A 24,498-nucleotide genomic window follows, 5' to 3' on the forward strand; every position below is an offset into this window, starting at 1 on the left:
GAAAAAGAGTTCTTGATAGATATATATGATTGTTTACTTTAAAATAAAGTTTACTGAAATGATTGACATTAATTAAATAATCGACAGTTCTGTTCAATAAATAACTGTTAGCACATGTTCAATAGTTTATACAAGATTAGTGTCACTATTGCTTATTAAATCATTCAGCACAAGTTCAAGTTTTTTTGCCTACGCTCTGCCGCTAGAATACCCAACATAACAACAAGAAACTCACAATGCACAATGGCACGTGACTCCCTCAACATCACCAAAGTTCGAACAAACCAATTAAAATACAAGCAGCTCAGCACCCATGGAAAATACCGTCATCCTTGCACAGCTTTAGCCATACCAAAAGCAGTAGCAGATGCAATAGCCCCAATTAACGCAGTTTGAAGAGCACTGCGAATGGGTTTGTTACCAGTAAAATGGCCTTTTGCATACCCAAATACAACCAAAGCGATTAGAGTTAAAGCTACAGAAGCTAACACAGCTTTCCGTGCCGTTGGGATGAACATGTAAGGGATGAGTGGCACTATTCCTCCCACTACGTAAGCAATGGCGATTGTTAGTGCACTGTGGATGGCTCTCTTTGGGTCTGGCTTCTCCAATCCCAGTTCAAATCTGTGTTAGCATTTTGTTCTTGAAGGCTGATGTTTCAAATTTAAGTTACTCTAGGATTAACTAAACGAAAGTAGAATCATTGGGGAAAGAAATGTAAGAAAACAAATAAATTTCTCTTAATATCTCCTGTTTCTTGAAAATTTTTAACTTAAGATTTTAAGATTTCGTGATTCGTAGGAGGGCAAAAATGGTCCATTTGAGTACTTGACATATTATTTTGATTTTTAGTAAATATTCTCCAAATTTATATTCTTAAAACTATCAAAATAAAGCGATTTACATAGCTAGCCAGGACTGGCAGACTCTCAGATTATTTTAATTTTTAAAATATATATTCATAATCTAATTGAAAGGATTCTCCAGGTGCTTCCAAAAGCAGCATGCACATGAATCGATATTCAAGATCTAGCTACACCAGACTTAGAAATGTTTGTCTTTTACTGAAACAAATTAGAAATTAAAGACGAGAATATGTTTGGCCCAATCTGAGCAGGAAAAACAAAATCTTACTTCATCATAAAATCAAGCCAAGCCTGTGGGTTCTTCCTGAGAGCGATCACTACTGGTGTGTATTCATTAGGATGAATCCCATACTCTGATAGTATTTCTGCGACCTCAGCAGCTTCTGCGATGTTCTTTTGAAAGTTAATTGACATATTCAACTTTAATGCCCTCCTAGTAAAAAGAGATTTGGCCTTCAACGGTGTATATTTAGGAAATTAAAACAAGTAAAAACCTGCATCAGGTACAGCAACAATCTCCTCTTTTTCTCTCTTGAGCTCCCTCATATAATGATCAGCCTCGCTTTTTGCTGCAAGGTAACTGCATCCGCCACATAATATCAACCCATTAACGTTGGTTGACACAGAAAAATCTTTGCAAGATTTGGCTGTGACGACTGGTGCTTAGATGAAAAGTTTTAGTTAAAACAATTGCTCCAAAATTAATAGATAACAAGCAATCGCCATGGAAAATTTAATGCTATCCGACACTACCCTAATGAAGCATTTAAAGTGGACAGATATTGAAACAGTACGCTTCCTAAGTTTTTTGGTACGTGCCACTGCCACCTACTGCTTCTATGACATTTCATTGGTTCGTTGAATTTGTTAATCTAACAAACGAATGATTGCCCCGAAACAGATGATAGTAATAATGATAATAATAATTATTATAACAAGAAAAGAATATATACCCTCCAAGACCCATGGAGATAGCTCCGGCGGCAACCTCGGCAATTCCGGCGGTGAGAATGATGGAGGAGGATGCGTTAGCACCTGACAGGCCTGCGGCGAGGGCGAACGGCACGGTGAGCCCATCGGACACTCCTATGATTATGTCGCGAACAATTTCGCCAGCAGTGAAATGCTTCTCTTTGTGTTGGTTCAGCAAAGACGAGTTCAATTCTTGAGCCATTGACTCATGCGCCATAAACGTGAGAATCTCGTAAACTAATGCTTAGTTGGAGTACATATACATGATTGTATGTATTATATATACATGAATCTGTGTGTGTGTGTAAAATAAAACTGGTTTTCTTTTTTGAGAAAATATTTTTGATATACATATACTAGCGTGTATAGCCGTGGAAGTAGTTTTACAGTGTCGCTGTAAAGACAGGGACTGTTGGTTTTTCGTCGTCACTGATTAAGGCCATGATTTTCTTTTAAATTCCAAAATAAAAATCCTGCATATAAACTCGTAGATATGATGCATTAGTTTTTACTCAAGTATTTAACATAGATAAACTCATATATATGATAGCATTTGTTTTTTTCGTATGAAACGATCTTACATGTCGTATTTTATGAGAAATATATCTTATTTTGTATGTATTATTTTTTATTGTTAATATTAGTAAAATCGACTCGTCTCATCGATAAAAAAATTCGTGAGACTGTCTCCAAAAAAACTTACTATTGTTTTTTTTTATTTTAAATAAATTTCATGATATATTTTAAACCAGTATTGTTTATATATAAAAAAAGTCACTGATCGGCATCTTACCGAACATATATTTTACAAGTATACACAGAAGAAGCCAAAATATCAGCAGACATCTTCGTGCCACGCGAATGACCTAATGGCTGACGCGACAAACTGCATTTTACTTTATGAAAGGAAAAGATTTGCTTAATATTTGTGGATTCAATTCGATGATTGATACAATCACACACAATTTACCATAAGTTTGCCGCTAGCAAGTGACTCACTCTTCTCCTGATGCGGACATGTATTTTGTGTATATTTCATCACAAATAATGAAGTCAAACTTAGCTCGATCCAGCCGTGACACGAGTCAAGTTACACTGTTCGAGCTCAAATTGATTTAAGTTTTGTCTTTTGAACGGTCGCTTTAACAAACAATTGAAAGTCTTTCTGACATAAAGACAAACCATCTAAGGTTTAAATTTTGTATAAAAGTATCTCTTTAACATCTCAAACTTTAAAATATATAGTTACATAACTTGTGAATTACTCGAATAAAAACAACTAAAACTGAACTCAAGACTAAAAGAAAAACAGTTGAATTTTAACTAAGCCACTAGCTTGAATCATTCCGATCCGTTGTCTTCTTTGTTTGCGTTTTCAAATCGATCATGTTTTCATATTAGAAGCAGTCTTTTCAGCGCGCACTTAAGTTGGGTCTTTTCGATCATGATTCTGAATAATTTACATTCAACTTCTTAAAAAATACAAAACAAAACCTAGTTGAAATAAAGACATTACAATTTAAAAACTAGAAAATTATTATTATTATTATTATTATTATTATTATTATTATTATAAAAACAATAATAATAATAAATCAATTTCATTGAAGGCAAAAAGATTAATCAAACCGCAAATAAGTAAAAAAGTTGAAAAAAAAATACACAAACAAAGGAATGATGCAAGCGAAACAGGGGATTTACTTCCTCTCAGACAAATGCCTCGATTTGTCATCAGTATTTTTAAAGATTGAATTTCGATCAGACTCGTCATCTGTAAATTATTCATCATCGAGAAAAATAAAACTCCCTTTCTGTTCTTTCTTAAAATAAAAAAAAATTAATTTCATCTTCAAAAACATGAAATTTACAAATAATTAAATAAATAATGCCAAAATTAAATACGATATAAATGAGTAAGAATTACGAAAACTAGAAGTAGGAATTGATTTAAAACTCGTTAAAACTAAAATTTGAATCTCTACTTACATAAAAAAATTCATATAAATGCATAAAATTATACTTTATATTAATAATGTATTAGGAGTCATTAATAGATATTTTTTGCTTTAAATTTCTTAGTTTTGATATAAAAAAAAGTTCAGAAGAACGAAAGCTTCAGTTTTTCATCATCATTAGAGACATAAACCACCCAGATTTTCCATTCAATCCATGTTAACGTTTTAATTCAGAAAAATCAATAATGCTAAATAAAAACTGTGAAAATAAACTTCACATATTTAATTAACTTAAAAAAATGAAAACAGTGTAAAAAAATCAATGAAATAAATTTTAAAAATTAAGCCCCTTCAGTTCAGGTCTCCACTGTTCTTCAGCATGAATACATTCTCAGAAGAACGAAAGTTTGAATTTTTAATCATCCCCAGAGGCCATTGACCAAATATTACAAAAAGAAGTAACAAAATCAATTCTTTTCAACAAAGTCGGAAATATTTTCTTAAAAAACAAATATATATATTTAGAAAGTTGACATTAAATTCTCCCCAGCTCAGATCTCCAATTGATTCAGCATATATTCGATTTAGGAGATAAAGGTTCTAAAGAAATAATTGGTTGAAAATACAACGAGAAAAGACTGAAAAAAATATATTATCGAATTCTCTCGATACCAAATATAAATTAAACTTAAACGGCGCAAATTAGAAACAAAGTTAGATGTTGAAATTCGATACCTCAATTTGCTGGTGCGGAGCGAGTTCGAATATTGTGAACACGGAGGAGGCGATGAGCTCTACTACATTTATAGTGTATATCAGTTAGGAAACTGAAGCCCTAGAAATTTGTTGGGCTCGCTTATTTGGACACAGGTCCGTTTTGGGCTTAGGCTGATTCAATGCCCATTTATCGAATATCACGATGCGATAAATTTAATGTTTATTTCGATCGTGACTATTTTGTTAGTGAATAATTTGCGATATTATTCAATTGATTCCTTTTCTAAAATCATGAAAATATTACTTATCCGTTAAATAACCTTAATTTTCATTAATTTTTGTTTATAAATTATTTTTAAAAAATTGAAAAGTAATTTAATTTTAATAATTAAATATATATGTACACGCCAATAAATAATGTTGTCAGTAAATATTTATTGGTAAAAACTTGTGTGAGACGGTCTCACGGGTCGTATTTGTGAGACAAATTTCTTATTTGGGTCACCCATGTAAAAGTATTATTTTTTATGTTAAAAGTATTACTTTTTATTATGAATATGGGTAGGGTTGACCCGTCTCACAGATTATGATCCGTGAGACGGTCTCACTATGAGACCTACTCATATTTATTTTTACAAACAATTCAAGTTTCAACACAAATTTCACGCCAATAACAGAACAGGAACCGACGTGGGCTCTACCATGAACCATTTCATATAAATACCAGACCACCATTAACGTTTCTTAACCGTCACTCGCACATACAAAAAACTTTGAAACTCGAAATTTGAGAAGCCGTTGTTTCGTGATCCCAATGAAGCATCAAGCATCACATGCTGCCAAAGTATCTGTAGCAGCATCACAACTCTACTTCACAAAGAAGAAGCTCCGGTCACGGTTAACTCGCCGCCGCCGACACCATTTTTCCCCGATCACTAGATTATTCGATTCTACGAGCTATGCAGCTTCACTTTTCACACAACCTAGTGAAGTCTCAGGAGAATCTAGTTTATCCTATGTCAATGATTTTAGGAGAGCTATTACCTCAAGGTATTATAGGAAGAAGAGCAGAAATTCCGTTAAAGTTGAGTTATCGGAAAATATATCAGAGAATTCATGCGTTGAATCTTGTTCTGGAACTGTACTGATTGGAGATTCAGATAACAGAGACTTGAAGTTGAAGAGTGAAAATGTGGTCGAAGAAGCAGGAGGGGAAGAGATCAGCAAATCCGAAGTTTCTAGCGTTTCTCGGAGTACATTCTCGGAGAACAAATCCGGAAATGAGGTTGGAAAAATGACGGAATATGAACGTTATATTGGAATTCCTCCAAATGAGGTCCTATTGGACATTCCTTGCGAATTGTCGCCGGAACATATGAATTCTGACGCTGTCAATGTTCAAATCACTAATAATTTAATTTTGAACGACGGCGTGGCACTTATCTCAAACTCCGTCGGGACAAAAATTGATATCAGTGAAAAAATAGAGCGTGAAGATCTGCGATTTGGTGGCATGAATAGAATTCCAGAACTCGCGTCAGCAGAATTTGATTTAGTTTGTTCAGAGCAGTTCTCAAATTGCGGTATTTTAGGTGACAGGGAGAACGGGGAGCAAAACTCGACCTCGGATAATTATCAGGTAGTTTCCGATTTGGAAACAGAAAGTTCGGATTATACGTCTTCCTTATGGAGTTATGCTTCCGGAAGTCAATTTTCTGAAAAGTCGATGGGAGATGAAACTTGTTCTCCTACTTTTCAATTGCTTGTTCAGTTTAAGAAACAGTTCTGTGAATCGACTTTTGCGCAATGTTCGGCTTATTATGACTGTGAAGACGATAGTTCTAATGACATCAATGTGAGTTTAAAAAAATTCTGTAATTATTGTTCTGCTGGTTGTGTTATTGTTTCAGTAATTACACATCCTGCGACGCTTTTGTAATTTTCCATAATATCATTATTTCATTTTTTTTCTCGTTCGAATGGGATACTGACCTTGATTTGTGATTATGCCATGTTTATTGCATATATATGTATTATTAGCCTCAATAACTAACATAGATGGAAAATCAATTCAAAATAAATTAAAAATATCTTATTTTTTATTTTAATGTTTCAACGCTTGATGCTTATTATAATTATAATTCTCATAAATGATTGAATTATTATGCTCTTTGTTTCGTTTGATTAGTTTTTGGGACTAGATGATGAAGATGAAGAGAGCTATAAGATCATAAGAAAAAGAGAGAGGAGGGAAGTGTATTTGTGTGATTATGCAGAGGAATACTGTTCGACTACTGACTATGGCAATCTTGTCATTCACCAGCGCCAAGAAATGGTTCACTGGATTGTGGAGGTCAGTCACTATATGATTCTCTGTTCTTGAAAAATTAGTGATATGTTTTTCCTAAAAGAATTTGTACACCAAGAACAGGTAATGACTAATGAAAAGACGATACTTTGTTACGACGTTGATTTACATGCGGTTTCGAGATTCTCTGCACATCTGTTGAACATGGTAATATGCCACGTGGCACATGTAAAATTACGATTGAAAGCTGCACTGCCCCTAATACGTGCATACCCCATTATAATGGTGCAATTCTATGATGATTTAAAGCCTCGTTTGAATTTATGTGGAAATTCTCTCCTTTTTAAGAGGTCGGGTAAATGTTCTGTGTTTTGTGTTGAGAAATAAAAACAGCTCTATTTTTTAGTACTTTCGTTTTCTCAGCTTTTCAGTCGGTTGGAGGCAGTTTTTTTTAGTTTCCAATAATTTTGTTTTATTTCCAAAAATGCACGTACGTTTTGTTGTTGAAAATGCTGTATCTAACTTATTATCTTTCTGGATTCCAACAGATCTTGTGAGTATAGCAAGCCTAGAAGTTGTTTCCTTGGTTCATATATAGAAGCGATCACACTCTTCCTAGTGATTCTTTAAATTTCAATGATTTGATCATGCAGCAAGCTACTAATAAGGAACTTCAGAAGGAAACAATGTTTTTAGGAGTTGGCCTTCTTGACAGATTTCTGAGCAAAGGATACTTCAAGGATATAAGGAATCTTCAGATTACTGGCATCGCCTGCCTCACTCTAGCCACTAGGATTGAAGAAAACCAGCCCAACAACTGGTAAGTCATCTTTGATTTGCATACACTATTGATGATTGAGATCAATCAATAATATAATTGGTTTGATTTCAAATCGTTTCTTATTAAGATTAAAATTTCTTTAGTGAGTTCGTAAAAATAAATGATACGAAGTATTTAATATGAGTTTTAATACATGGGATTTTGCAAAATAAAAATAAACTTGGACAACTTTTTACTGACAAGGAAATCAAAACAATAATATGTCTATTTTACTGAAATGTTTTGTGGGCTATTTTTCTTCTTTATTTCTTTTCCTCAGAGATGGAAATTGTCAAATGGTCTTCTCTTCTTGTCATAGATGAAATAATAAAATGTATGTTATTTTGTTTTAAGTTAATATTGAGATATGCCACTGAACTCTTCTCTGCCAATTTTCTTCCTTTCGTTTCTGCCATTGGTTCTTTTGTTAAAAGAAAAATCGGGACAAATTATTTGTTCCGGGGGAATTTATTTGTTCCACATGCTTTTTACTAGATTTCTATGAGGGTATAATGAAAGAGAGATGCCCCATCTTTTATCTTCCAAACTTTTTTTGAGCTTTATCACACATTTGGCAACTAGTCATTGTATTTGTAGGAATGTAGCCTCTGAAGATATTATTATTCCAAATCTTCATTTTTTATTTGAGATCCAATTTCGATTTTTGATACAGTATAAGGAGAAAGACATTCGACGTAGGAAGCAACACTTATACTCGGTATGAAGTAGTGGCCATGGAATGGATGGTGCAGGAAGTCCTTAATTTCGAGTGCTACCTGCCTACCTTGTACAACTTCTTATGGTATGACTTTTAAAATTTGAAAGCACATATATTTTTTTGTAGGGAAAGGACCCTGCGAGTGGGCCAGCAGAGACGATTCTCCTACACAAATAAATTTTGAATTTAATTTAGCAACTCTTGGGCCCGCTGAATTTTTTCATGTGTTTTCACCTCTTCAAGTCCATGATTCAAAGTGCCTTACGAATATGTTCAGGTTTTATCTCAAAGCTGCAAGGTCTAATGAAAAAGTGGAGAAGACAGCCAAATACCTTGCAGTACTCACGCTGCTGGGTCATCAGCAGCTTTGCTATTGGCCCTCAACTGTTGCAGCTGGGCTTGTTGTTCTTGCTTCTATTGCGGCTAACCAAGATGCATCCTGCAACCTGATTACAGCAGTAAGCATTTACCTCTATACACTGCATCTGTTTTCCGCCGCTAATAGATTAGTGGGGCATTGTTCTGAAACAAGTACGAGAGGTAGATGCAGGGATTTATTAATAAATTTTCACCACTACTCTTCAGATTCTTGCTAGACAGAAAGACAAAGATCTACCTGAATGCATCAAGGTATTCATCAGCTTGCATGAACTTTCCACAATGATTTACATTAATTCTTGTTTCAGTATACCTGCCAGTGTCTGGTTAAGTATGCAGAGTATAGTCAGTCATATTCTTATCCTCACTATTTTTTTTTTTAAATATATATGTCATGTTTGTTGTTCTTGGTACTTGACTCTCTTGGGCATGATGAACTTTCTTACATACTTTTGGGATTGGATCGATAACCAAACAAAATATAATTGAAGTTTTCTTTAGCAATAATGGTAGGAACTTGATCTTACATGCATTATAGCAATCCAACTTAACATTGTATGTGGTGCTTGACAGAGTCTGGAATGGTTGGTGAAGTATCTATAACAAAAAGATGAACCAAGGTGATTACGACGTACAGAAAAAATACTGCAATTCTAGCATATAATACTATTCTTTTCCTCTTTGATAATAGTTCATATTTTGTCCGTAGGATTAAAGATTTTGTAAACAGTGATGTATTTTCTTTCACATTATCCTGTGATAAACATCTGATCCAAGAAAAAAATAGTATATTGTACGATTACAATTAATCTAAACTTGTTTTACACATCTTTTATCGTAATTGTTAAATATATTAGTCATATATAGGTATAGAGAAATAGTTCTCAGTATCACCTGAACATCCTCAAAGGTAAGCTTCATGATCCTCGTTTCTTGTTTGGGGTTCGGCCCCTGTCAACCTCATCCTGTTCAATATTTTTCAGAATTTTGAAATTGCCCTATTTGTAGAAAATGTAATTTGTAGAAAATGTAACTATGCCCAAAAACTTTGAATAGACACTTGTCATCTCTCAACTAATAATAGAACGTAAAATAAGGTAAGTTGCACGGGTACTTCAAGAAATACTCCATATTGTATTGAATGCAATAAGCACATGACACTCGCATAGTCGCATGTGTTCGGATATGCCTCACTTGTGTTATTTGGAAATTCAAAGGAAAAACAAACGCAGACATATATGTAATTGACACATCCAATAAATTTTAGTTATCAACAGGGTGCAAATGAGTAAAGTTAATCATGAGTAGCTTTACTTGTGAGTGGCTCGTAAACGGTTTCGGTCAAAATTCGACTCAAGCTTGATTTGACCGAACTCAAGTTTGCAAAAGATATACGTGAGTATCTCGTGAGCAGTTCGGTGAAAATTCAATTCGAGTCGAGTTCGAGGGGCTTGAATATTTAATTGACTCGAGATCGAGTTTTATATGTATATCGCAAGCTACTCGATATGTACTTGAGTAGAGCTCGAGTTTGAAATTAATAATTAATCGAGTCGAGCTCGACTCCATTGCACCCTAGTTACAACCAAATTTTATAGTAATTTCTTAAAGCTTAGAAGAAAAAAAATTAAAATTTTAAAAATATATAATTATATTTTAAACAATTTCTTCCCGTTTCATTTAATACACTTTTATACATCATTACTTAATTAATGTTTCATTTATTTATTTTGGTGAATTTTTAATTTTCTGATTTAAGAGTTGAGATAGAAAATGAGAATAACTTTATTTCATTATTTTAGTTGAATTGACGAAAATTATTACATATACATTAGTATGATACTTTTTATATTTTTAATTTAATAAATTGTAATTAATGTCTCAATATATATTTCAAGCTTACACTTTCTACAAGTGTTATAAAAATTATACTGAGAAAATGTCATTTTTCTTATGGGTTTTTTCCAATTAAAATGGATATTGAGAGCACGCAAATTATATATGTTCTTTTGCAAATTTTTCTAATATTTTATTTGTAATATAATTTGATTATTTTGAGTTATTTCAACTTTATTCATAGAAAAAGATATTAATGAGAAATTAAAAAGAATGAAAATTACTTTATACTTTTGTATTAAATTTATGAGATAATCTTTATAATAAATATGAATTATAGTGCTAATTTATTATCATTTGTTAGAAATTAAATTTTTTATATATGATATTTTTAAACTGAATGTTACGTATATGTTTTTACGATACATATTATTTGATTGATATTATTTTAAAATTTTATTTAACATGAAACTATTAATCATCAATACTAATTTTCAAATGATCTATTATGATATAAATTAGCTATGTATAATATATATATATATATATATATATATATATATATATATTTTAAAAAAAAGAGAAAGTTAAACAAAATTCGCAAGGAGTTAAAAGTTAGCAAAAACAAAATTGATATTTAACTTAATAACAAGTTTAGGGGTTTTATTTTAACATCATTGTGATAATTTAGTTAATTAAGATAATTTTATTTGACAATCGCTATATGCACGTCATTTAAAAATATTGAGATTTTTGTTTTAGTAATATTCATTATTCTATTAATTTTATTTTTATTGTTTTCTATCGTGAATAATATTTGGATGAAAAATATATTTGTTAATTTGATAGAGCTATCATTATGTTATAATCATATGAATTGAAAAATGTTATATAAATAAATAAATATATTTGATTTATCGTTATCATGTATTTTTATTTATTGTATTTTGATATATTTATATTAATAAATATTTATAAACAAGATGTTATTCAAATGATTTTAAAAATTATCTTAATTTTTGTTTTTCATTATTTGTCACTTACGTGCATCGTGAGTATTACCGGTCAACTTAAATATGACAATTTCGACTCAATTTTGTTGGATTCGGCCCATTAAAATCTGAAACATGGGAAAACATAATAATATATCCGTTGACTTGAGCCGAAGTCCCCGTCAACACACAATTTCTCCACCAAGTTACCTGCTAAGAATTTTTCAAGAATTCATTTTGTTTTTTGCAAGCATTGACATCCTAAGTTGAGCACTTATTTCTAATTCATCGCATTCTCATCGTGTAAGATCTCTTTTTCTTGCGTTTCCAAGTTGATTTTGCCACTGTTTTCCAAGCAACGACATCCCTTTTCATTCTGCATCAAACCTATTTGCTTTATATGTAATTTTGCCACTGTTTTTCAGTTTCTTTCTTCTTTTTTTCTCTCCTGATATTTTTCGATTAGCTTTAATAAAATAACGGGCTTCTTGATTTTCTGAAGCATCCGCACTCTGCTGTGAAATATTGAGAGGATCAGGTTAGGTGACTGACTATATTGACAATTTGTAGCTTTACATAGCGTTTTGACTTTCTTTCTAATAATTTCTCTTGCTGTAATCTTTAAATTTTAACTTCACTTATGTAAATCCGATTTGAATAATGGTTTTGATGGTGCTGAGGTTGGTTTTAATTTGATTCTTTAAAACGTATTTTGACGATCCGAACCTTGTATCATACTGTCGGGAAATGCTATGCTACGCTGGTGTAGCGATAGCCTTTGGATTCCTGTGGAGACTGATTGGAATTTAGGCATTACTGTGAGCATTGGTTCTATCTTGCCGTAATTATTCCTAAGTATGGCCTTTTCTTTGCAGTTGTGAAGTGACATGGCTGATGCAGTTGTAGAATTTCTATTAACTAATTTGAAGGAGCTTCTGCTTTACCATGCGGATTTGATTTTTAATGTGAAAGAACAAGTTGAATCTCTTCATAGAGAACTCAATTTGATGAAAGCATTTCTTAAGGACTCCAGAGAGAAGCGTGATGAATCTGAGTACGTTCGAGAAATAGTCAGACAAATCATTGATGTGACATATGAAGCAGAAGACATAATCGACAAGGTTGTAGTAGATGCAGCAACACAAAAGTCGAGAAGCACTCTGAAGAAAATTTTTAAACCATTCAATCATGCTTCCGTTCTTAGTAGAAACGCCAGAGAAATTGAGTCCATAAAGGTAAAGGTGAAGGAGATATACGACAAGAAAATGTTTGGCATAGTGAGTCTGCCAGTAGGAATGCCTTCTCGGAGACGTGCCCAAGAGAAAAGGCAACCTAATGTGGAGGAACATAATGTTGTAGGTTTCGATAAGGAGGCTAATGCCATAATTGATCGTCTCACTAGAGGGCCAGATTTTCTAGAAGTAATTTCGATTGTGGGTATGGGGGGACTTGGTAAAACAACACTAGCCAAAAAAGTTTACGTTGATCGTCGTATTGAATTTCACTTCTATCTCCGTGCATGGACATATATATCTCAAGAATACAGCAGAAGGGAAGTGTTTCTTTCAATTTTAGAGTCTTTGGGACTTGTAACAGATCAAATGTTCAAAATGAGCGACGAGTGGCTTTCCGAGGAGCTATGCAAACATTTGAGGTACAATAGGTACCTCATTGTCATCGATGACGTTTGGACAGTAGAGGCTTGGGATGATATCAGAATGGCTTTCCCAAACACAAATTTGAAGAGTAGGATACTGTTGACCACTCGAAACAGAGACGTCGCTTTGAACGCCAACTCTAGTGACCCCCCTCACGACTTGCGTTTTCTAACTGAGCATGAAAGTTGGGAGTTACTCCGGGGGAAGACTTTTCCGAAAACAAGCTGCCCCTCAGAGCTAGTGGATCTTGGAAAACAAATTGCCAGAAAATGTTCTGGGCTTCCACTTGCCATTGTGGTGGTCTCAGGTCTACTTTTGAAGAAGGAAAAAACGCGAGACTGGTGGAAGAGAGTTGCTGATGATGTCAGTTTATATGTTGCCAAAGATCCAAAGCAGTGCATGGATGTGTTAGCATTAAGCTACAAGCATTTGCCAGATCATTTGAAAGCTTGTTTCATCTATTTTGGAGTATTTCCTGAAGATTTTGAGATCCCGGTCTGGAAATTGCTCAGATTATGGGTTGCTGAGGGATTCGTACAAGAAAGTGGACAAGAATGCTTAGAGGACATAGCTGAAGAGTATTTGGAGGATCTTGTAGACAGAAATTTAGTCTTGGTGGTTAAGAAGAGGGCTAATGGTCGAATCAAGACTTGTCGAATACATGACATGCTACGTGATTTATGCATTAAAGAAGGCTCACGAGAAAAGTTTTTGCAGATTATCAAAGGCCCTCAAAATCCTTCTTTCGGGTCTTCAATCCCAAATTATCATCGACGACTTTGTGTCCATTCAAATATATTGGATTTTATATCTTCCAGGCCCTCTGGTCCAAATGTCCGGTCCTTCTTGAGTTTTGGCTTGGATGAGAAGGACGTCCCTAGAGAGCATACGACTTTCATACCCGAAGAATTTAGATTAGTACGGGTGTTGGATCTAAGATCCCTCAGTTTTCCACGTTTCCCCAATGAGATAGAGCAGCTAGTTCACCTCCGGTTCATTGCCCTTTTCGGTAAATTCAAGATTCTTCCTGCATCAATCTCGAATCTCTGGAATCTTCAAACAATAATCATTGGAACAATCTCTCGTGATCTCAAGATCCTAGCGGACATTTGGAAAATGTTGCAACTCAGGCATTTCTATACCAGCAGTATAAGTTTCTTGCAAGGGCCTCCTGCCCAAACACGCAAGGATAATGAAGACCCTTTTGTGAGGCGAAACATACTTACTATTTCCACTATTTCACCTGATAGCTGCACTGAGAACATACTGGCAAGAACTCCCAGTTTGAGAAAACTCGGGATACGTGGGAAGCTAGTCGTGCTAATGGAGAAAAAGGGTGGGTCAACTATGTTTGATAATCTTGCCAAATTAGACAGACTTGAAACGCTGAAGCTGTTAAATGACACATTCCCTTTGGATCCTTCCCAATGTATAATTCCAGGTCTCCCACAATCTTACAAATTCCCACCAAATTTAAAGAAATTGACTTTATCCGACACATTGCTCGAATGGGAGCATATGTCAACGTTGGGAGTGCTTCCAAACCTGGAGATTCTCAAGTTGAAAGACTATGCATTCAAGGGACGTCACTGGGAGCCACTCGATGGCGGCTTTCGCCTGCTCAGGGTCCTGCAACTTGGAAGGACTGATCTAGTTCAGTGGGATGCTGTAGGTCATCATTTCCCTAGGCTTCAGTCTTTGGTTCTTACTCACTGCCTGAATCTTGAGGCAATTCCATTCGGTCTAGCAGAGGTATCTGCACTACAGAACATGGAACTACACTGGCTTAAGCCGAGTGCCACAGATTCTGCCAGGACAATTCAGCGGCAAAAACTTCTGATTCAACAAGAGCAAGGACTGGGGAACTCTAAATTCAAGCTCCTTATTTATCCTCCGGATTTGGAGTCAGATAACAAACTCAGTCTACCAGTAGTTGCATAAAGGGCAAGCAGATCCTCTTTGTTTTGAAAATCTTTTCCGTTTTCAGTGTGAACATTTAGAAAATAATGTCTCTTTTATTTACATAGGTATCATTCCCTAAACTGAAATCGCCCTTGGTTTCTTACCTGGGAGACAGTATTGAGAAATCTGAAAACGTGTTATATATCAATTGTACGATGAAGCTTAAAATTTACCGTATTTTGTTGTATGTGATATATAGTCTTTCGTTACTTGTAGCCATTGCCTTTCCAACTTATTTTTATGACGTCAGAATCTGCATCAACTATCTTTTGATCCGCACTGAATAAATCTTCATACTAATACAATAGTCTGTAAACTACGATAGTTAAGTAAATCACATTGGCAAAAAAAATGAAATATCGAACGTTGATCAAATTTTCACTTACTCAAACTTATACACTCCTCGAAGATGTCCTTCCTATTTTTCTCGTTGATAATGGTGTGACTATCGTTGATAATGGAGTGACTCCAGTTTCTTGGAATGTGGCGGTTTTGTTTCGGCACATTGGATCACGCCTGAACTTTTACAGAGTTTGCTATACTTTTTAGCTTTATGTATTTTGTCATCTAAAGAATTTCATGACTATTTTTCAATAATCAAATATAATTTAATTCTCGTGTTCTATCAAAATTTAACCGCTTGGATTATTGGGTTGAGACAAACTAAACTTATTTTCGGAAAAGCTAATAAATTGAAATTAATCAACAAGTTTATGTTACATATTAAATTTAATAGTAAAAGTGTACAATAAATTAAAACGTAAACAACTGCAAGTTTTACCTTGATCAATCCGAGCTGCTCTACTTCTAAGTTTTACATCCTTCCGGGCAAACAGGTAATCCATATCGACGAAATACGATTCTACATATTCTTGAAAGTAAACAATAAAGATCTTTATAAGTTCTTTTCTTTTGCTCTCATCTGAGTAAAAATATAAATCAATAGAACAAATCCACATAATTCAACTGTCTTGAGACAGATAACGCAACTTTTAAAAGGAAAAATCTTATTTAAGAATGCTTTTGCAAGTCTACTAAACTTTCTCAATATTTCATTGCTATCAACATATCCTATTCGTGTGGCCGTAACGTAGAAACCACAATCAAATTCTGTCACATGATGTAATAATAATACAAAATTGGAAGGGCATACCATCCATGGTTACAGCAATAAACCTCTAAACATTTGAAACCAAGTTTCCTGTTTGAACCAATCATCATAAACAGTCTCGGCATGCCAGTTAACTTTGACTCAGATCAGTGAGTATAAATCTATCACAGCAAAGCTCAAGCTGCCCCTTCATGGATTTGGTAGAAAAGAACTAGTCTGAATGAAGTTTCCTTTTTTGGCATCTTTTAACATACCACTTAGCATGTTTCTGAAGGCCCATCCCAATCATTAACTTTAGACTAACTAGCATCACCAGAGTCATGGAAAACAGTAAAAAAATCCAAAAAATTCTCCATGGAAGGGGATTATATGGGAGATGGGCTGCGTAAACCGGCTGCAAAACTCGAATAACCTGAGCATAAACATAATTAACTGTTAGGACAATAAAATCAGATTAGATATCATCACTATCTGCAAATATGTGATAGAAATAAAATGCGATTTTATTTTGACCGGAGTATATTTTCCCATTTAATGATTGTGTTAAAATACTAACACATGAATCATTAGTCTTTTAGCCTTCAGAATTTTAACAGTGGGAAGGACTTACAGCCCAACCACCTAATTAATTTGTTCTATGTTTTCTCTGTCCTTCCTCGACTTATCACGCTGAAAAGAAGAATTGTTTCATTCCAACAACCAGAGCACATAATCAACAAACAGGAAGGGAAATCTTTAGTGAAAAACAAAATTAACTGTAAGTTTAGCAGCTGAGCTATTGGAATCCGCTCTCGTGTCAATATCAATTCCGGTTTGGATTTTATGTTCCTTGAGCCTGTTCCAATGAACCATTGACATGTGTTTACGATAAAGGAAGAGACTCTAGATATTCTGCAAAACACAGCCTCCGATACAACCACCACCTGACACCTATAGCACCATTCTGCCCACACCACCAATGCCATAACCTCGATCACAAACTCAACCACTGTTCCACCATCTCGGATGCAATCAAGAAACCTCTCTTCCTGCCACTGCTATAGTTGCCACCGTGTCCACAATAGTAGCGCTAACTTGTCCCCCACCGCCATATCATTTGTTCACTGAAGCCACAGCCATACTATTCACCCTAACTGCCTCTAACGCAGGCCATAATTCCCTCTTGTCTGCAGATACCACCGTAGCCTTTGCATTGTTCACCGCCAAATTCTCTACCACCACCAACCCCATCTTCTAAGTTGTTTTTGGAGTCATCTTCAATTTTTTAATCGGTATGGAGTCATTTTCTGATGCATAAAGAATAATTTGATTGTTCAAGGGAACACATCACATTCATGAAACTAACCATTTCTTAGTTGGTAAATGCATTTGGACGCTTTATGTGGTGGAGGCAAGATTTCCACCGAAGTGGCTGATGATGGTGGCATTGGATGATTGGGATTCTGCAAATGAGGGGTGGTATGGGTATGATGATGGAGGAATAATCTCGCGTGGTCTCTCTTGTTACCCCATAAAAACATGTCAGTAGGTAACAAGTGGAACAGAAAATCCAACCCTGTCAATTTTTCTGCTAATGAATGTTCATCAAATGGAACATGATGAGTTTGACATCACATCCAACAGAAATAAGAGTAGAGCAATTTTAAATGAGATGTTACTTATACTTACCACACAAGCTGGTGCCAAAGGAACAAACGTTAGGTTCTTCTTCGCATTTTCAGTCTGAATATTTAACGTCTAACAAAAGAACAAAACCCAGAAATGAAAAATATATCCAAGATCATATAGCAAACCTTTATCATAATTATCATGAGTAGCAGGTAAAGACAACCCAGTATGATTGATGAAAAATATATATTGCCAATTTGTAGAAAAATCTACCTGTTTGCAGAGATCCTCCAAAAATTCCGAGAATGCAATGGGCTTTATATCATTGAATTTAGCGACGAATGAATGCTTTATTACATCAATCATCACTTCAAAAAAGTAAACTACTAGTGCATTCTGCATGATTCAGAAAAAAATATTCAAGAACTTCAAATGCACAATTTTCATTGTTCTTACACTAGATTATCAATTTACAAATGTTAGCAACTTGAGACTTACACTGATAAAACTTGCAAACCAAGGACCCTCAGCTTCGAGTATATTTTGAGCTAAAACAAATAATATAAATGCTGAGATGTGGAACCGCTCAATCGAATCTGGTTGTGAGCAATCAGAGACAGAACGAGTATTAGACATAACACTAATACTTCAACAAGAAAAAAATAATCATGATATTTTCATATCACAGGCTTACTTTCATTGGCGTTCAGTGAACAAATGAATAATAATGAGTACTATTCCAATTCAACATCCGTGTTAATATTCTGATTTAGAAGGAAGTGCAGAATGTATATCACAGGGGAAAGAAAAACTAGCTAAACGGCATTATAATTCTAAGCATATAAAAAGGAAGATGAAAAACAATACTCACCAAAATATACCATACTGTGAAGATTATCCTTGCTATAACGTTTGAATACGTTGCTTTTAATCTCCGCAAAATTGTTAGATACAAGCATAGCAAACAAAGCATTATTGTGAGCAACTATACATGTTGACAACGTAACCGCCTGAGCTAATAAGATAAATGAATGAACTAGTATGGGGAGTTAAGGACCCGCATTGATGAAAGTCTTGACAATAGAAAGAAAAAACAAGTAACAAAAAGTAGATAAAATCATATGATGACAAGGATATTTGAAGAAACGATTGCCAATGATTCGTCCAAAATAAATCTCTGCAGCCAAAATTGCATGTTTTCTTGTGAACAGTTTGCAAGTCCATCCGCTGAATTGAATAGAGCTTGCATCACATCTCCAACAAAACTTTGACATAATTTATCAAATATCTGACATCCGAAGGGCAATATCAAACAAATTGTATATGCAACAGCAAACCAGAAATAATTCAAACTAAAACCACGAAGGTCAACAAAAAAAACCATGATGGAATCTTTAAATTAAATAGTGAATAGCAACAAGGATGTGACCATTTTGATTGTCAAGTAACTTCAACACATATGTCATAAGGAATGGTTTACATGATAACTGTGAATAGCAGCATGAATGCAGCCATCATGATTCATGACTAAGTAACTTTATCTAGTGGTCATGGCTTTCCTTCAGGAAATTTTATTCAGGCATTTGAAATTCTAAGAAATACTCTTTAACATTTTACAATTAAAGTTAAATTCGTTTGATATGTTTCCAGGTGTTTCCAGGCCTTTTTGAACCGTAGTTTTACAACATTCCACATGGCCAAATCGAACACATATAAGCTAAATATACATCATCTGAATGACTATTTTCAGGAATTAGAAATAAATATTGTTATTGGTTATTTTTTGGGGTGTTTTAGGAGCAGAAATGGTTTTAATGGCATGAGAACAAGATGGAATGAGTGGTCAGATCCAGGAAATTTGTTTTGGCAATAAATAAAATTTATCACGGGTGTCTACAATAAAAAGGAAGTCTAAACTTCGTTTGATGCTACAAGTATCCACATCTAATATCGTACATTCTTCATTACATACCAAACCAAAGACAGTTCACAAATGTTCCGTAAGTATGCTTCTACAAATCATAAAACTCCCGTAACATTTTTCAGTCATTAAAAATAATTATGGAAACAAGTTATCAAAAGACCACAAGTAATTATCATGCTTGCCTTAGTTAATTCGCTTACCTCCAAAACATTGTAGACTACGTAGAGTTTAATAATTCCTTGACCACGAATCATGTGATATATCAAGCTGATATCTGGGTAAAAAGTTAAAGAACAATACATCAACATAGTGTAATTCATACTGAATTTCTTTGAAACACTTGGAAAACAAGTACAGATTTACTATCCTTACAAAACCTGCTTGTTGTAATAGAGTGACTCCAGAGACCAGGACAACAAAGCAGCCAAAATCAGACAGCTCCGCTGATGAAGCCCTCTCAAAGTGCCTGCCACAAGCATGATTAAATTATACTAAACCTATAAGGTCCCTTGAGAAAAATAACTGACTGATGTTTATGACACCACAAATTCATGGCATCCAAATTTTAAATCTACATAAAGTACGAGCAATGAGAAAAGATGGGAGAGCAATCCCACTGCAAGAACAAGAATGTTAAGAATGAATCAGAAACAAACGCTTGGTTCTGCCAACCCATTTCCTAATATCAAGGGCATTCAAATTCTATACTGCCATGATTCATAAAACTTTTGCTCATCACTAGGATAACGTACTTTCTAGGAATGTTTAGTTCACTTCCCTATATAACATTTAGATGCCAGAAAACGTATTTTTCCAACTATTTTCATAGATATAACTTAGAATCTATATCTTACATTCGGTAACTCAATTTTTGAAAAAATCCGTCCGAACAACTGAGTGAGATATAGCATATAATTACCATACTAACTGATAGATCATTGCATTAAGAGGTCAGGCAGTTACATTGTGTCACCAATTTGTTTCGCTACGGTTCATGACAAACAACATCTGTGATGGCCGACAATACATATATACTCAGTACATATTAATTGTCTGCCACCCAACACACAATTCATGAGTTAATATGAGCAGAAAAGTCGAAAGAAAAAGAAATGCGAAGGATAATAGATTGTTCATCAAATTTGCTCCACTGTGGTTACACTAAAATGTGAGGAGATTCCAGAAACATGCATGTGCCACACTAAAATTGCAGGCAACCTGTGCAGCTAGCAAGCAGTACTGGGAGCATGACAACATCAGAACTCAACTTGCCTATTCTACTTTGTGATAGACTGAGAAAACAAATTCAATTGATAGAAGCAAAGCATTTATGCTAAAAAAAAACAAATGCTCGTTAAAAACAATGCAGACTCTGAAACACCAAATTTCCCAAACCTGAACTGTAGTCTAAATCTAACTTGACAGTCTTCCAAGCAAACTAGATTTGAATCAAATTATTGCAGTTAGACCAACTGAATATCACGAGCTAAAGCTGCCACACTTTGATGAGAACACAACCAAATATGATTGTATGCATGTGCCACATGATTGCATGAGTGCGGCCAATTGCCAAAGTTCTTTAATAGATATTCAGTGGAATCTTTTGTCACAATTTGATGTATCATAACATATCACATCACTCAAAAGGCGCTGTCTGTGAGAGATGGCACTGACCTGGTTTTAAGAAGCCTCCAAATCGTCATAGCAATCCTTGTTGGCATGATGGTTAAGAGCGAAAGAAATGAATCAAAGCACACAAAGAAACCAATATTGATAAGCTGCAAAGAAAACATAAAGTGTTTTTATGACAAGGCATGTATAAAGGGAGTGTTCCACTTCTAAACAAACAATTGACATCATAGTATCCTATTAAGTAAAATCAAAGATACAGCCTTATTCCACCAATAGAGAATGATACAAATGACTCAAAGCTTAAATCTATAAAACCATGATCAACAATAAAACCATTAATTGGCAAACAAAAATTTAAGACCAAGTCCAATACTGATGCTTGAGGATGAAATCAGATAACTTTACCAGTTCACAACGCCACGGCAAATGGAAAATAGTATCATAAATTCTTTCTCGTTCTTTATCATTGCTAAGTGTGGTAGTGCTTCTTAAGGAATTTCCAGCATTCATTTCTTCCATAAAATATTTCATCGGAGACTTCTCCACATGTAATGTGTCTGAGAGGAAATTGTAATGCCTTGGATTAGTGGACAGGAAAAAAAGTGGGAAAAAGAATTATGAAAGATAAAAACACAAAGCACGTCATTTGGAAAATGTATTCTACCTTACCAGCAAAGACAATGGACTTCGATCATGTAGGAACCAAACTTAAAGAATGAAAATAGGCACCAGAAAAAGGAGAAATACTCTAATCGGTATCACCATATAAAATTACAGCATCTAGGAAGCATTAGTCTTTAGTTATAAACAGAATAATCAACTATAGCACAACATCGCACGGAAAAATTCGGAGTTCATGATGAAATTATTCATTATTTTAAATACCAGCTAAAAATATATATAGGAAATATTTAACAAATGGCCATTTTCTACCATGAATTTGAATCTAACTTTCTCAAGTTTAGACTTTTATTTGGCCTTTGTTTTTCATGTATGTTTAAAGGTCATTTTGTAAAATCTTTTAAGGAAAGATTACAATTTAAAAGAAAGTTTGGCGAAGGTCATTTTTCAAACTATCTCAAAATATAGTGAGAACCTCGTTACATAATTTTAGATAATTCTCCAGGGTTGTTAGAAGTTTTTTCACATAACATACAGGACTCAAAAGTGCCCAAAGTGGATGAGAAAAATCTACAGACAACACAAAGGATACATTTAGAAGGAAAGTTATAAGGATTTTAAATTCTAATTTTGAAAGAGTAAAATTTGTACTTTTTCCATCCCGAACTCGGGGTTTTTCAACACATTTTCCTGAGCTTTAAGTTGACATCACTTTTGGTCCCATTTCCCAACAGTGTATCATATCAGACTTCACCCCCATTTACATGCAAATTGACATAACAAATTCCGATGAAACGGAACAAAATGCTATACAAATTTTAAATGATGAGACCAAATGTGTTGTCAGCCTAAAGCATTGGATGAAATGTGAAACAAGCCCCAAACACAAAGCAAGGGACAAAGGAAAAATCCCATAAGGGAAGGGATGAAACATGTAATTGTCTAGTTAGCAAGTAAGATCCATAAAGAATAATCCAAGGATCACTTCATAACCCCATTTTAGGTCCCAGTAACCGGAGTTAATGCAAGTAAAGATAACAATTATGCAAAAGCATAAACTACGTGATCAGTTTTCTTCCTTCATTTAATCACTTCAATCATAGACATTCAAAGGTGGATAAAACCTCGTATCAGTTCACCTGTGTTTGGAAACCACAAATTGCATGCATCCCGTTCAACGTCACTATCAAATTCAATCCAGTTAGCTTCTAAGACAGAGGCTCCTAAGTTTTAAGCTTATCACAATTACAGACTGCACAAAAAGCAGTAATTAGCCCATAGATGGCCTTCCCACTCAAGTATCCCTCTTCATTTTTCCTATCCCATGTCAAAACATCAGTATATTTATCAGCGAGTTAGGTTTTGCATTTATCCGTTAGCTACTCTCATAAACTCCCAATATACTGTCACTCAATCAAGAAAAATGGTAGCCGGACTTTCATAGAGCACTTTCCACATCCAAAAAGGATACGAGAAGTCAACAAACACATCAAGAAGATGGACTCACAATTGAAATCTTCAGCCATCAATTTCTTCCAGTCCAGTGACACCTCCTTCTGCAATTTCCCACCCTTCAGTTGCATCCATTGATCCGATTTGATTTCATTCCCAACTCCCTCGTTCTTCACATCAACTCCTTCCACCCCATTGTCTTCCTTTCTACCACTACCACTCTCCTCACTCGCCAAAGAGATAGCAGTTTCACCTCCATTGATCACGCTACTAACATTCCTCTGCCTCAATTCCCGGAACTGCGGTGTAACTGCATGCACCACGCGGTTCGCCTCGCTCTCAATCTCCTCCGTTATCGTACTACTCACCGTATAACTATACTTCTTAATTTCACTGTTAGTTACTGAATTTTCTGAAATCTCGGAGATCGTTTTTACTTTCTTGTTCCTCCTCTTCTTCTTCCCGCGAGAGGGAGAAGAGGCGGTGTCATTCTGTGCAGACGAGAAGATTGCCGCGGACAAACTTTCTTCGTTTTGGGGTATCGTGAGGATGTCAAACGGCAGCCTCCGGCCACCGGATTTCGTGGGCATTGCGGAGTAAAACGCTTAACTATTCAGGTACGTGAGACAAGTGGAGATGCGTAATGCGGAAATGGAGGTGACGCGGCGTGACCCAATGGAGAAGGGACACGTATGTGTTCACTTTGGACAATGCCTCTTCATTTTGGGGCAGAGTTTCCCCGAATTTTGAGTCTCTTTTTAACATTTATTTTAATTTATATTTATATTACACATGTATTATTTTATTTTATATATTATTAAATATGAGGATTTTATAGTTCCATCGATAAACACAAGTATATCGATAATGGGCTTATTGGGCCAATTGAATGAATTGGGCCGTTGGCATTTTATAAATAACTAGGAATATCTTGTGTGCTATCTAATATAATATATATCTACACGTAT

At 34.7% G+C, this 24,498-nt stretch overlaps 4 protein-coding genes, 1 long non-coding RNA gene and 2 other non-coding genes across 16 annotated transcripts; 2 read left to right on the top strand and 5 right to left on the bottom strand.

Annotated features, from left to right (window-relative positions):
• Nucleotides 1-18: 18 nt before the first annotated feature.
• LOC140809439 (vacuolar iron transporter 1-like) lies at nt 19-2,365 on the bottom strand. The gene is made up of 4 exons (XM_073167060.1): nt 1,820-2,365; nt 1,361-1,446; nt 1,135-1,249; nt 19-624 (listed from the first exon to the last, which is right to left on the bottom strand). Exons 1-4 carry the CDS (start codon nt 2,053-2,055, stop codon nt 327-329), a joined length of 735 nt encoding a protein of 244 aa, XP_073023161.1. The 5' UTR covers nt 2,056-2,365; the 3' UTR covers nt 19-326.
• Nucleotides 2,366-3,024: 659 nt separating this feature from the next.
• On the bottom strand, nt 3,025-4,563 carry LOC140809573 (uncharacterized). The gene is made up of 2 exons (XR_012113132.1): nt 4,529-4,563; nt 3,025-3,310 (listed from the first exon to the last, which is right to left on the bottom strand). It is a non-coding gene; the product is annotated as an uncharacterized lncRNA (long non-coding RNA).
• LOC140811030 (small nucleolar RNA SNOR75) lies at nt 3,541-3,632 on the bottom strand. Its single transcript, XR_012113422.1, has one exon. It is a non-coding gene; the product is annotated as a small nucleolar RNA SNOR75 (small nucleolar RNA).
• LOC140811017 (small nucleolar RNA Z159/U59) lies at nt 4,139-4,226 on the bottom strand. Its single transcript, XR_012113410.1, has one exon. It is a non-coding gene; the product is annotated as a small nucleolar RNA Z159/U59 (small nucleolar RNA).
• A 726-nt stretch (nt 4,564-5,289) lies between the features above and the next one.
• LOC140810906 (cyclin-SDS-like) lies at nt 5,290-9,657 on the top strand. The gene is made up of 7 exons (XM_073168829.1): nt 5,290-6,365; nt 6,699-6,863; nt 7,472-7,638; nt 8,312-8,440; nt 8,634-8,814; nt 8,942-8,986; nt 9,308-9,657. The coding sequence occupies exons 1-7, from the start codon at nt 5,325-5,327 to the stop codon at nt 9,335-9,337; spliced, it is 1,758 nt and encodes a 585-aa protein (XP_073024930.1). The 5' UTR covers nt 5,290-5,324; the 3' UTR covers nt 9,338-9,657.
• A 2,080-nt stretch (nt 9,658-11,737) lies between these two features.
• Nucleotides 11,738-15,397, top strand: LOC140808968 (putative disease resistance RPP13-like protein 3). Of its 3 annotated transcripts, XM_073166385.1 has the most exons (3): nt 11,743-11,865; nt 12,065-12,100; nt 12,438-15,397. In XM_073166385.1, the coding sequence occupies exon 3, from the start codon at nt 12,450-12,452 to the stop codon at nt 15,159-15,161; it is 2,712 nt and encodes a 903-aa protein (XP_073022486.1). In that variant the 5' UTR covers nt 11,743-11,865; nt 12,065-12,100; nt 12,438-12,449; the 3' UTR covers nt 15,162-15,397. The 3 variants fall into 3 exon arrangements, with proteins under 3 accessions (XP_073022484.1, XP_073022486.1, XP_073022485.1); XM_073166383.1 differs by lacking the exon at nt 12,065-12,100 and having other exon boundaries at nt 11,738-11,865; XM_073166384.1 differs by having other exon boundaries at nt 11,747-12,105.
• Nucleotides 15,398-16,138: 741 nt separating this feature from the next.
• On the bottom strand, nt 16,139-24,292 carry LOC140808899 (protein POLLEN DEFECTIVE IN GUIDANCE 1-like). 8 transcript variants are annotated; one of them, XM_073166240.1, is made up of 11 exons: nt 23,586-24,290; nt 21,863-22,014; nt 21,500-21,603; nt 20,203-20,291; nt 20,026-20,099; nt 19,039-19,189; nt 18,773-18,940; nt 18,400-18,497; nt 18,175-18,297; nt 17,962-18,030; nt 16,139-16,705 (listed from the first exon to the last, which is right to left on the bottom strand). In XM_073166240.1, the coding sequence occupies exons 1-11, from the start codon at nt 24,118-24,120 to the stop codon at nt 16,505-16,507; spliced, it is 1,764 nt and encodes a 587-aa protein (XP_073022341.1). In that variant the 5' UTR covers nt 24,121-24,290; the 3' UTR covers nt 16,139-16,504. The 8 variants fall into 8 exon arrangements, 3 of the variants coding, with proteins under 3 accessions (XP_073022341.1, XP_073022343.1, XP_073022342.1); XR_012113041.1 differs by having other exon boundaries at nt 16,506-16,705; nt 17,639-18,030; nt 23,586-24,291; XR_012113040.1 differs by having other exon boundaries at nt 16,506-17,547; nt 17,639-18,030; nt 23,586-24,291.
• Nucleotides 24,293-24,498: the final 206 nt, after the last annotated feature.

The sequence above is a fragment of the Primulina eburnea genome, chromosome 13 (genome assembly GCF_022965805.1).
Source record: "Primulina eburnea isolate SZY01 chromosome 13, ASM2296580v1, whole genome shotgun sequence".
In the NCBI taxonomy this organism is placed as follows: Eukaryota; Viridiplantae; Streptophyta; class Magnoliopsida; order Lamiales; family Gesneriaceae; genus Primulina; species Primulina eburnea.